Here is a 12,103-nt window from a genome sequence, read left to right on the forward strand (position 1 = left end):
GAGATAATTCTGTATATGCATTCATTGTACCTTTTGATTTTTTAGAATTATTGCAGATTAAAAAACTTCATCATTTATAGTACAGTTCAAAAATCTGTTTGCAGAGCTACTATTTTCATGTAAATTCCTTCCAACAACTTCTCATTTTGGCAATACCAACACCACCAGACAGACCCTTCTCAGACAATAATTAGAAAATAAGACACAGTTGGCAGTAAAGTGCAAACCAAAGGGGATGTTCAGAGGAAATAACATCAGAAGTTGGCAAGGTGGCAGATGCATTCACTGACTTGAACCAGATTCAGTCAACGAAAGTTTGCAATGTAAAGATCAAACTTTGAAACTTCAATTCAAATGTTATTTCAGCCCTAATGTCTGGATGCAAAAGCTGGAAGCCCATCAGAAGAACAGACAGATGTCAAACCACCTTCAGACACAAGGACTTTGAGAAAATACTAGGATTTAAACAAAGCACATTTATAACAAACAACTCTAACACTTTTCAGTTGACAACTCAGTTGTCAGAGAGCTCCACCATCACTATCTCCAGAGTCATCTAGAAAAGGAGGTGGAAATACTTGGGGTATGTTAGAAACATCGGCCATGGTGTGTGTATTGTTAGGCAACTGAATGAAAATCCATGATACTATGGAATTTCTCCTCTGAGAAATTAGTTTACTTCACACTGAAGTAAACTAGGTGTGAAGAAAAAGATGGACATAGAAAACGAGTCGAGAATAACTTTGTCCATGTCTTCATTCACATCTGAAATACCAATAAACCCAAGAATAACATACAGCCCAGTGGTCTCTAAAAATGTCTTGTTAGTAATACATTGCTCCAGAGACTCCTCAATACTCCCTGCAAACACAACAAATAAAAAGGTAAATGAAGAGACAGTTAAGCGCAGTATTAACTTCAGTGGGTTAGCTGCTCATTATCGCTGTCCATGGACCGGTGGCTTTTGGGAAAACGTTAGTATAATTTCTTGGAGTTCGTGTAATTCTACTGATACCTTTTTTAAACTCTCCCCCCACCAGAAAGAAAGAAGCTGAGATGGAGGGAATGGGCAGAGACAGAACATAGTACCCAAGGGACTGAAGTTCAATTTGTTGTTCCACAACAGACTTACTGCACAATCTCAGGGAAATCATTATGGCCAGATGCTTAAAGTTATTGAGATAATGCTTCCTGCAGAACAGCTTCAGTAACCTAGGCAAAACCAAACATGCCTCTGCCCTGCAACACTTACAATGTAGATACACACTGGAAGAAACAGTAAGACATTTCCAAATGTATTAGCAGAACCAGAGAAGTTGCAGTGCCATTCGAGAACCAGTGTGACATCCAGATTAGAACATGGCAGCTCCCACACTAAACGAATTCTCCCGCTTCTCCTAATGAAAACAACAATGCTGGAAAGAAGCAGGCACACAGGTTGTAGATATAGGTTGAAAACTAAAATTCTTTTGGTAGCTTTCTGGACTCTAGCCATTTATGAGTGCCACTGATTTGAGGCCTGGTTTCATTCCTTTGCATTTGAGAAGTTACAAAATGTGAGAAGAGCAGAGCTTTATAAACACTTTGTCATTTATACATGTAACATGAGGTGCTGGATCTTTTGAGTCTTATCCATACTTTGGCTTTAACTCCTGTTGTATTTTGTCATAACTCTCTTCTCCAAATATAAGGAGTCCACACTCCGGCTTACACGGGGAGGAAGGAGTAAGTTTCACCACTGCCCTTACAGTTCACACCTGTGCTGATGAGGTTGCACAAGGCAAACAGCAGCTGTCAACAGGATCTTCCTCCACCTTTCAGCAGAGATCAACAAGGAAGAAGGGCTCTGGCTCCACCCAGTTCTGCAATGCCCAGAGCAAGTCAAAAACGATCAGTGCTAGGTACAGGGAGAGCAAAGAACTTCTGCTTCCCTACCAGAGGCAGGCTTGCAGGCTCATTCTCTGCTTTCTGAATTGTTCTTCTTGCTGAGCCCTGGTGTGCCTCTTGCCCTGTGCCAGCTGTCCACATCAAACAACTGCAACATTAAAACCTGCTTCTCAAAACAGGAATGCACATGGCTAGGAGAAACCACAGGAAAGAGTAAAGGGAGAAGCATTTGATTTCATTCCATTCTCGGATAGCTGACATACTATCTCCATACATGTTATCTTCTTGGCACAGCAAATTAACAACTTTCTATGATAAAATAAATAGAAATACAACTGACTCATCCTGGCTTTTTATGCAGAGAACAGAATGCATTAAAATTAAGTAATCTCAAAATTAGGAACTCTCAAGGGTAGAGCAAGAAAATACTGGCTGGATAAATTGTTCATGATCAAAAACATAGCCCTTTTCTCACTAAACAAATTGCCGTGCAGTAATTACTGTTCAAATGACAGTATGACAGCTTAGGATGTCAGGGACAAACAGTTGTAATTTGACTGCTGACCATGCACTCCAGAACAGAGAACTGCAGCAAGTTGTAAAACACACAGTCTCACAAAATGTATCACAGGGAGCTGTTTTGCTCGTAAAACTCAAACTCTTTTGTGACTTTCCATCAATCACTGGATTAGGCAATGAAACTCACCGAATGAAAGATCCATGAAAAGACTGAATAAATTAAAAATTTTCCAGGGCAAAAAACCATGCTTTACCTACCAAATTTGCTTCCAGGGAAGTCCAGCCCATTATTTGGGATTAACTCTTGTAAAATTTCCCTTTGCAGACTGGAAGTGAGAAGCGGAAGCGGATGCCGAGCATGTGCCACTTCATCTTCTGTTTCAAAGTGTCAGACACCTCAAGTAACTTTACCACAAACCAATACAAATCCTGGCTTCAGCTGCTCTGTTCCAGAGTAGCTGCCACAGAGCATGTGCTCAAACTTGTAGTGCCACTGTCTGTAAAGAAGTGCCTGGTGCAGCGCAGCTATTCCCACACCAGGGAACATTACTTAATTTGCATTCACAGTTACCATATGAGGTGTGAGTTTCTGACAGTCCACACATTTTATATTTAAAGACTGTAGGAAATTAATGTAATTATCTTTGATAAAATAACAAAAGTAACTTACCAGTCCATCGCAATTGCTGATAGCGACTGAAGCGTTTGGCAAATCAGTGATATCCCCAACATAGAGGCAATTCCCATAGAGAGGTTCAATGTGAGTCTCATCAGAGTCCTCCTGCCATTCAACTGTTGCTCCAGGCGCCACTAGCCTGGAGTTTGGCCGCAACCTGAAGTGAAACTCTCTTCCAAAAACAGTGACATTGTAAAATATTTGCTCATTTGCTGCTTCATGTTGCAAGTCCTCCGCAGCTCTCCTGAAGCGTGCTTTTGGTGGTCCAGACACCAAGTGGGATAGGAACCTGCCCTCTGAATCGGTGCTGGTGGGGATGACAAGGCTGTAATCCTCTATATTCCTCAGAATTGGATCTTTACAGGGACAAAGCAAGAGAGGAAAGAGATACTAGAACTTAAACACATCCTGATGCCGCGGGATTTTTATTCCATTATTCATTAGCGCAGCAGACACTTACATAAGGCGGATGGACACTGCACTCTGTACAGGCACTTCATTCACCAGCACTAAGTGTGCAGAGTTCATTCAAACTTGCCTTTTGCTCCCCAGAACATCAGCCGGCAGCGGGAGCCTCCCCACACCACAAGGACCCCGCACTCCTGCCCATACCGCAGGGTCCCACCACCCTTTACTCACCCAGCCGGGACCCCGCACCCCCCACCCAACCCGGTCAGTGGCCGGGTCACCTCGGGGACTTTGGGGCTACCCAGGTGGCCAGCTGACCCACTCCGGGATCTCGGAGGGGCAGGGGCAGGGGCTCGCTATGCAGGTTGCAAGCCTGCCAGAGAACGGCACATCCCTCAAACTGCCCCCGGTGCGGCGGGGATGAGCCGGCCGGTGACGGGGAGGGCACGGGCAGCGATCGGCAGCGGTCTCCGCGGGAGCCCCCGGAGTTTCGGACGGCGGCGATGGCCGGGGCAGGAGGAGGAGGAGGCAGACGACCTGCCATGTGCTTCATCCCGCACGGGGAACTCCAGGCACCGAGCCCTGCCCGCCCGCCCGCCGGGGCTCGCCCCCTCCGCGGGGCAGGCTGCGGGCGGCCGCGGGCACCGGCGCAGCGCTGTCACCGCCGGCGGGGCTCCCGCGTCCCTTTCCCCGTCCCCGTCCCCGCCTGCCGCTTGCAGGAAACAACTGGAAACCCGACAAAAGTAGCCGCAGAAGAAGTTCAAGGGGAGCGGAAAGCCGCGGGGCGACGAGCCGCCACTTCGGACGGGCGGGCTGCGAGGCACCGGCGGCGGCAGGGCAGGGCGAGCAGCCCAAAGGCGGCGGGGCGGCCGCGGCGTCGCGGCAGAGACCTACCTCTGTCCCCGGGGCGCCGCAGGGCGCCGGCGGGCAGGGCGAGCGCGCAGCACAGCAGGAGGCAGGCGATGCCCGCCGGAGGGTCCATCGCGGCGGTCCCGGCCCGACGCGGGGGCCGGCGCCCGGGCTGCCCGCAGCCGGCCGAGCGCCGCGCCTCCCGCAGCCGGGGCGGGCCAGGCGGCAGCTCCGCTCCGCGCCGCTCCGCGCCGCTCCGCGCCGCTCAGCGCTGCCCCACGCCCCGCCGCCCGCGCATTCGCCCAGCCGCAGCCGCAGCGGCAGTGGCGGCCGCGCTCCCGGCTCGCAGCGAAGCAGAGACACCAGGAGGCGGCGGGGGTATAATACTGGAAACACAGGGCGTGCAGGAGTGAAGTCAGGCTGATTGACAGAGGCGCTGCCACACGGCGCAGCCGGGCCGAGGGGAGCGGGGACTGCCCGCCCTGCCGCCCCGCCGGGCAGCCCCGAGCGCCGCGCCGCCCCCGGGACCCTGCCGCTGCCGGGACCCTGCCGCTGCCGGCGGCGCTGCCCGGGCCGGGCCCCGGGAGCGGCGATCGGGCTTGGCCGGGCGCGGTTTGCAGCGAGAAGCGGCACCCCGGCGCCGGCCGCTGGGACCAGTGCCCCGCTGCTGGGGCCCGCGGGCTGCGCCGCCCCCGCTCCGGGCTGCGAATTCCCAGGGAACTGGTGGTCCAGGGAGACCAGGGCCAAACCAGGCAAACTTACGGCACCTCGGCGTGAGTTTTGCTGGAGTCTTGGGTTCCCGCTGAAAGCAAGGACCAAATGGAAAAAGTGCCACCAACGCAGACAAGCCGCGATCAGAGATCTTCGTCTGATCGAATAAATTACTCCAAGCAGCCATTTCAAGGGAAAAATCATTTGGATTATTTGCTAATAAGACTGAAATTACTTGCTCCAAAGCAACCTTATATTAAGTATCCTGCAAATGGAGAGCCAGACCCTGAAAGCATTCAGGAGTACTATAAATACAATATAGAAAAAGAGCCTTTAAAATAATTAAATAATCAAGAGTGGCCCTTATGGAAAAAACCAAGTTATATTTGTTTCCATATGGCCAGGATAAATGCCATACCACTTATTCCTTTCAGATAATGTAGATATTTACTCAGCTGTTACATTATCATTTGCTGTTTTCACCACTCTAACCTTGCAGAACCCTAACAGCTCTTCTTGTTCGCCCACTGTCCTCGCCAGTCCATGGCCCCAACTACCACAGGCCACTTCGCACTGTATCTGCATGGATATCCCTCTGGAAATCTGTATGCAATGGCTTCCTGCAGGAAGCTGGTCCTTTGCCAAGGAATTTTCCTGGGTATCCTTCACTCTTCTTGCTCCTTTACAACTAAGGGTCCAATTATTACCTTCCTCCCCTATATTACGAACACAAGTGAAGGGTATAGAACAGTAACAGCTAGATAGTACTGCTCAATGCCAGTGACTAGTTTTTACAGACCCCAAGCCTAATTATGGCAGTATGTGGTTTTGTGCTTGCTTGGTTTGCTGTTCTGGTTTGGTTTTCTCATTTTTTAGGTTAAGGATTAAAAGGGAAAGATTATTCTGAATAGTGGAGTAGATAATTTTTTATATTACATTCAAACATCCCTTTACTTATCTTTTCAAATTACCTCTGCTTGGGATTTCTGGCTGCACCGGGCTTCTCCCAGTTCTTCCTTTTGGTTTGTTTTTCTGTCGGCTTGTATTTTGTTTTGTTTTGTTTGTGAGTCCATATTGAACAGCTTCTCTTACTTAAAATCTCATATACTTTCCTCAGTACATAGCTGGTAAAGTTCCAACTTCATTTTTATTGGACTTATATTTTAAGCTGATGATGTGGCTTTTTTATGTTCCATCCATCCCATCCTGCTCAAATTGAAATAACTTCTGCTTCTAAACTTGAAAGGGAGAAGGATTGGCCCTGTATGTGAAATCCAAGTTCTTATTTGTATATGATGCATCTAGAAAAAAATAAGGAGACAGTATATTGTAGAAACACAAAACAACCCAGCCAATAGTTCTACTAATTAAGATGAATTTTTATCTTGAAAAAAATTGAGGTTAGAAAATATGCTTTAACATGGATAACAGCTGTACTGCACAGTAATGATACAAATAAAAAGAATCAGTAACTGCCTTCATGTAGTTTATTTCTATACAGAAACCAAGTTCTATGTGCATGTTATTATCTTATCGAGGGGAAGGGGGGGGGGGGGGGGCGGGACGAGACCCAAAAGCTCCATGGGCTCCAGGGGTTGGTGGGGCTGTTTTACAACCTTCTTTAAGATTTTAAACAAAACCAAACTGAGAACAAGTGTCAAACAACCAGATCTGCAGTTGGTGTTTCCACTGAACTCACTGGAATAAATCCTGATCCCCCACTAAAGTCAGTGAGAGGTTTTGCCATTGACTTCAACAGAGCCAAGATTTTCTGCAATGGATTCACAATGCCAATTTAGACCAACTGAGGATGTGCCACATGTGCAGCAATGACCCCATTATCCTTCCAGAGGAAAAATGGATCTGTGTTTGACCCTGAGGAGGTGGTCCAAGGCATGCCAACCACCACAGAGCCCAGAATGAGTAAAATTCAAGAAGACAAGTTCTTACATCCCTACTGTAAGTTCTTACATCCCTACTGTAACACTACTACAGCAGAGAAATTCAGGGGAATACCCTCCTCAGAACTAGTTCTTGCCCATTTCCTAAACTATTTGCCCAGGATTCTTGACATGGGCAGTCAAGGTCGCTGCCTAGGTAGGGCCATGCCATGGCTGTCTCCAGCAGGATGCTTCAAATTTTTTTAGAATTAACTAGAAAAATTCAACATTAAATGTATGTACTGCTGCATTACTCATAGTCCACAAACCTCTAAATTAATTGGTATGAATGAAGTCACATCAAGTTTATTTTACTGGAATGAAGGGAGAAGGACTAGATACTGTAACTGTGCTCTGATAGTTTGATCTGAGGGTATGCCTATGCTGCTGCCAAACATGACTACAATCACACAGATGCTTGCCTTTGCTGGAGACAGGCATACAGAAAGGAGAAAATGATGGTATGTGTCCTGAATGAGTACCTAGTCTGAAGGAAAGGTGTTCTAGCAACTTATGCTGAAATATCCAAAGTTATTTTAAACAAGCTAGCTGAGGCATGAACGGCACTATAACTGAACCAACATGGAGTTCAGCACAGACTATCTGAGTATTTACCTGGATTTACAGATCTTCTAGTCCACACCAAGTCTGTGCTATCGATTCCTGTTCTAGCTAGGGTACATCTGTATAAACTGCAGTCAAACCTTCCCTGTGGAGATGTTCTCTCAACATTTAATTTTGCTTAGTAAAATGAAAAGATCCTAAGCTTAAATCACCAACTGCTGCTATGGAAGTATTCAACACACGTATAACTGCACATTGCAACAAGCAACCTTGTAGCTGAGATTTCCAAGATCTCTGTTTTCAAGGGAAAATCCGTCTTTTCCCAATGTTAGTGGGGCTGTGAGGGGAGACGCTGGACTGCAGAACTGTGCGTTCTCCAAAGGGCATGCCATCACCTGAACAGGTAAGAGTCTGCTTACAGCCCTCATGTTCCAAAGGTTTTACATGAGAGGTTCCCCAGAAAGGAGAGTTCTCATTTCTGACCTCCTTATGAGGAGTACAATACCTTTCTGCAAAAGGACTGTAAGTTGCCTGCATTGTTTCTTATGCAGATCATTGTCTTTGATTTCACCCTGAAGTGGTATGCCTACTTTCTGAATATGCAACATTAAAAAAATTAATAAAAAAGAATAAAAATTAAAAGAGCATGGCAGTTCACTTCCTCTACACTTGACATTTCCAGGCTCTATATTATCTGAACCCTTTTGCCATTACATGGCAATATTATATACTACCTATAAAAAAAACCATGTATTTAATGCTAAGTTTGAGGCAGCATATGCTAAAGAGCAGTAACTAAAACTGGAACAGTCCTGCCTTTTCCCCCCTTTACCTGAGCACAGTAATGAAACAATCCATCACAGAAAAAACAGACCAATGTAACAATTAATAAATTACCAAATCATCAAGCTCTTTTTAATAATTTAAGTTCCACTCCTTTTTTAAGAAAGTACAAAAGAAATATTCTCAGGGAAAAAAAAAAGTTATAAGAAACTAAATTAAAGCAGTAATACCCAGGCTAGTCACTTTGATTCCTGGAGTAAGAAATATGGTATTATTACAAAAAAATATGTACATCTTTAATTGGTAACTAACAAAATCCTCCCTACAACAGGGGAGCTACTGATTGTATGAATATTGATTGACATCTTCTCTGCATGCTTATCCTGAGATTTCTGAGGAACAGCTCCTTAGCCCCCACCAGATTGCCCAGGCAGGCCGGTCGTCAGAAGACTTGGGTGATTCTGCTGAGACAGAAGCCACACAGGACATGCCCCAGAACTTCAGTGGCTTAAGGAAATTTATTGACAAAATTAAGCAGTTACATGGTAGTTTTGAAACCTGTCGCTGCTGGACAATGGGACTTAACTCTCCCTTTAGCTATCTAAGATTCAAGTGTACAGCCTTCCAGGACAGTAAGGAGCAGCAGGCATTCTTCCCAACCTCGCTCCGTGTGTCTGCTGCCCACGTAGGATACCTGCAGCCTGAGACAGTAAAAAGATCAGGCTGCCTGTAAATTGCACGGGCTAAAAGATTAATCTGCCAGATGCTGGCCATATAGGGACCAGCTGTGGACACCTTCGTGGGTCTGTGCTCATTGATAGAACAGGTTCAGATTCCTTCTGCACTGGCCCAAAGCTCCTACCTGACTACAGGCTTGCAGCTGAACTGTATGCACACGTTCATTTGCACTCAGAGGCAGGGGAAGAAGTAAAAAAACCTAGGAGTAGGGATCCAAGTTTCCTTTACCTTCTTTTGTATTTGGTTCAGCCACTTTGTCCTGATTTTGTGGCCCACAGTAAACGTTCCATCTTAATTCCCCTTTACATTTTCTCTGTCAGCATAACACATAAAATTTCATTGTTACCACTTCTTTCACTAAACATCTGTATTTAACTGCTAGTATAATTGTCTTTTGATAAATAGTACAATCCCTCCCCTACGTTTTCACCTTGATTATTTCTGTGCAGATTTATTGCCTCGCTATTAATATTCCAGCCATGTGATTTATCCCAGCATGTTCCCGGAATACTTGCCTTCCCTATATAAATATTTGAATGATCTTAATTTCAACTAATTAGTACTGGGACATTTGATTTCCCTCTTGAAGAATTCTCATTTGTTACTAACCAGTTCCTTTCCAGTTTATGAGATATCTATTTTGAGGGGAGAAAATAGAGTCACTGAACGAACCAAACACTTTTTCAATACTGTTCTACCCTTCTTCATATTGTTCATGTCAATCCAGTGCCAAAATAACTCTCCTAGGTCTCAAATCTCAGAAACATCAAATACACAGTCAGTGACAATAAAGCATTCCCATTCTGCCTGTCAACATGCTTCAGCCTTTAAAGAAAGACAGAATTTATCTAACATCTTATGCCACAAATTTGGGCAAGTCACTACATTCAGATTTGTGCAAGATCTGGGAGACAGAACAAAAGTTAGATGGCCCTAAGATCTGTCACCCTCTGGGCATCTCTTTAACTGTCAGCTTCACCTACAAAGAAAGCTGCGGACAACTAGGCCCCAATCAAGCGGTTTAGATTTTTTTTCCCAGTGCAAATCTAGCTATACGTAATTTTCCCTGAAAAACATCTAGCAAGTTTGGCCGAAATATTTTGGCTGTGTGCACTGCAGCTTTTTAAAAGGAGAAGAATCAACATCTTCCAGAAGAAACATGTCTGGAGGAAAAACATGTTTCTAGTCAACATATTAATTTATTGTTGAGAAAGAATTTTGACGGAGCAGTTTCAACCAGCCATACTTACAAATTGTTCTGCTAGAAAGAAATCATCTCAGAAGCATTTCAGCCATGCAGACTTCTTCACCCTCCAGAAAAAACCACACCACTCATTTTCACTGATTCACCCACTGCTGACAACATTAATCGGTTGTTCCGTCTAAGCATTGTTTCAGTGAGTAAGGATACACATGAGGAGTATACATTAAGAAACAAAGCAAAAATATTCTTTACAACTGCTAGAAAATGCCTCTGAAATATTTTTATATAAATCTAATTGAGTACAGACAAAAAGCAGGACTTTCCCCAAATGCATGAGTTAAGAAACATGAGAAATTTTTAAATTAAGCCTTATAAGATCTTCAGATTCAATTCTCTCTTCAAATAAAACAAATTCTGCTTTCCAGTTGCCTATTTCACAGCTGTAACTCTGATAATAGGACATCTTAGTAATTTATATCTTCACTAAAAACAAATACCCATTTCAAAGAGACCAGGAGATTTTCCAGCCTCAGAATCATTATTTGTATATTCGTATTGAAGTAGTGCCTAGAAGGCCCAGTGGAGACTGAGCTCTATTGAGTTACTAAGACAGTGAAGAAAGTGACCTGCCTAAGTACAAAGTTCAGTGCAGCAGTTCAGTGAAACAAGTAGAAAAATAAGGATTTTCATACCAAAATCACGACAGGTGGTATAATCTTTCAAAAAGTCACCCCCGCAATCCTTATCTATTACTTGTAGACACACTTTTCAAATAGTATTTATTCTTTATGTCTATAAACAGTTTATCTGAATAATTATTACCTTTAACAACAGAAGTCTCAAGCTCTTTCCTTTCTCCCTTCTCACCGCCTACACTACCACCTCGAGAGATGCCATGCATTTGCAACTTAGCCTTTTTTTTTTTCCCTCCCTTAATCATGCTTTCTGGGAGCTACAAAGCTGAAAGGGACAAAAACCGTAAATAATTGTATCTTCAGAGATGAGTTTAAGCTTTAAGCAGTGGCAGAAATACTGAGTTCATATGCCAGCATTGTGCTTGATCAGAAAAGTCTTTACAAATTAGGTTAAGGAAAATTTACTGCTATACAGAATCCTTTATTCTAAGAGGTTTTTCATCAGTCACAAAAATGATAAAATTTCTGTAGCTGCCGTTTAAGTATATAAGTAACTCAGAAGGAAAAGCACAGGAGATTACTGGGATCTTGTCCAATATGGAATATGCAGCCTCAAGTCAAACAAGCTCAGAAGGTTCATGGAATTTGACTCAGTGAGAACTGCCAACTCAGGGGGAAGGTCACAATCACAGAGCCTAAAAGATAGAGGAAAACACTTCTCAGGCAGTCAGGAGATGGAAAATTTTGGGGAATGTGCATTTTCTACCTTTATAATAGGAGATTTGTGTTGGAGTTGTGAATTTTGCATTTCCTCTAGCTCCAGTCTCCAAGTCTGCCAAATTATGTGACATTGCGCATGGAATCTCTGCCTCATCCTTCAGTCATTCAGATGAAGAAATGAGGGCAGGGATTATTTAGGAATATTTTAAAGCAAGCCTCTTGCATCATTTGTCACTGAGAAAAACTCAAGACAAGGACTAAGACTAGAGTAATTCCTGTTCACCTTTGTAGTGCAGAAATTGAGTCCTATGACTGCCTTCTTTTTAACCCCAGAACAGAACTTACTCGAGTGTGAGTTGGCACTCCTAGAGTGTACTATAAATTGTGTCACACCAGCACTGAAAGAAAATAGCATGGAAAATCTCTAGTAAGCCCAGGGCTATTATTGAAACACATGCAGTAAAACAAC

General features: G+C 44.4%; 1 protein-coding gene across 2 annotated transcripts in view; it reads right to left on the bottom strand.

The window, feature by feature from the left end:
- The window catches only part of ADAMTS2 (ADAM metallopeptidase with thrombospondin type 1 motif 2), a 260,988-nt gene that overhangs the window by 182,473 nt on the left and 66,412 nt on the right, over window positions 1–12,103 (bottom strand). Inside the window, exons 1-2 of one of the 2 annotated variants that reach the window (XM_037397227.1) lie at window positions 4,385–4,662; window positions 3,077–3,438 (exon numbers count right to left, since the gene is read on the bottom strand). The exons of the other annotated variant lie outside the window; for it this stretch is intronic. Of the exons in view, the coding sequence (XP_037253124.1) occupies window positions 3,077–3,438; window positions 4,385–4,472 (450 nt within the window). The 5' untranslated portion in view covers window positions 4,473–4,662. Of the gene's footprint in view, window positions 1–3,076; window positions 3,439–4,384; window positions 4,663–12,103 lie in introns of those variants that run through there. 2 annotated transcript variants of the gene reach the window in all.

This window comes from Falco rusticolus, chromosome 8 (assembly GCF_015220075.1).
Source record: "Falco rusticolus isolate bFalRus1 chromosome 8, bFalRus1.pri, whole genome shotgun sequence".
NCBI lineage: Eukaryota > Metazoa > Chordata > Aves > Falconiformes > Falconidae > Falco > Falco rusticolus.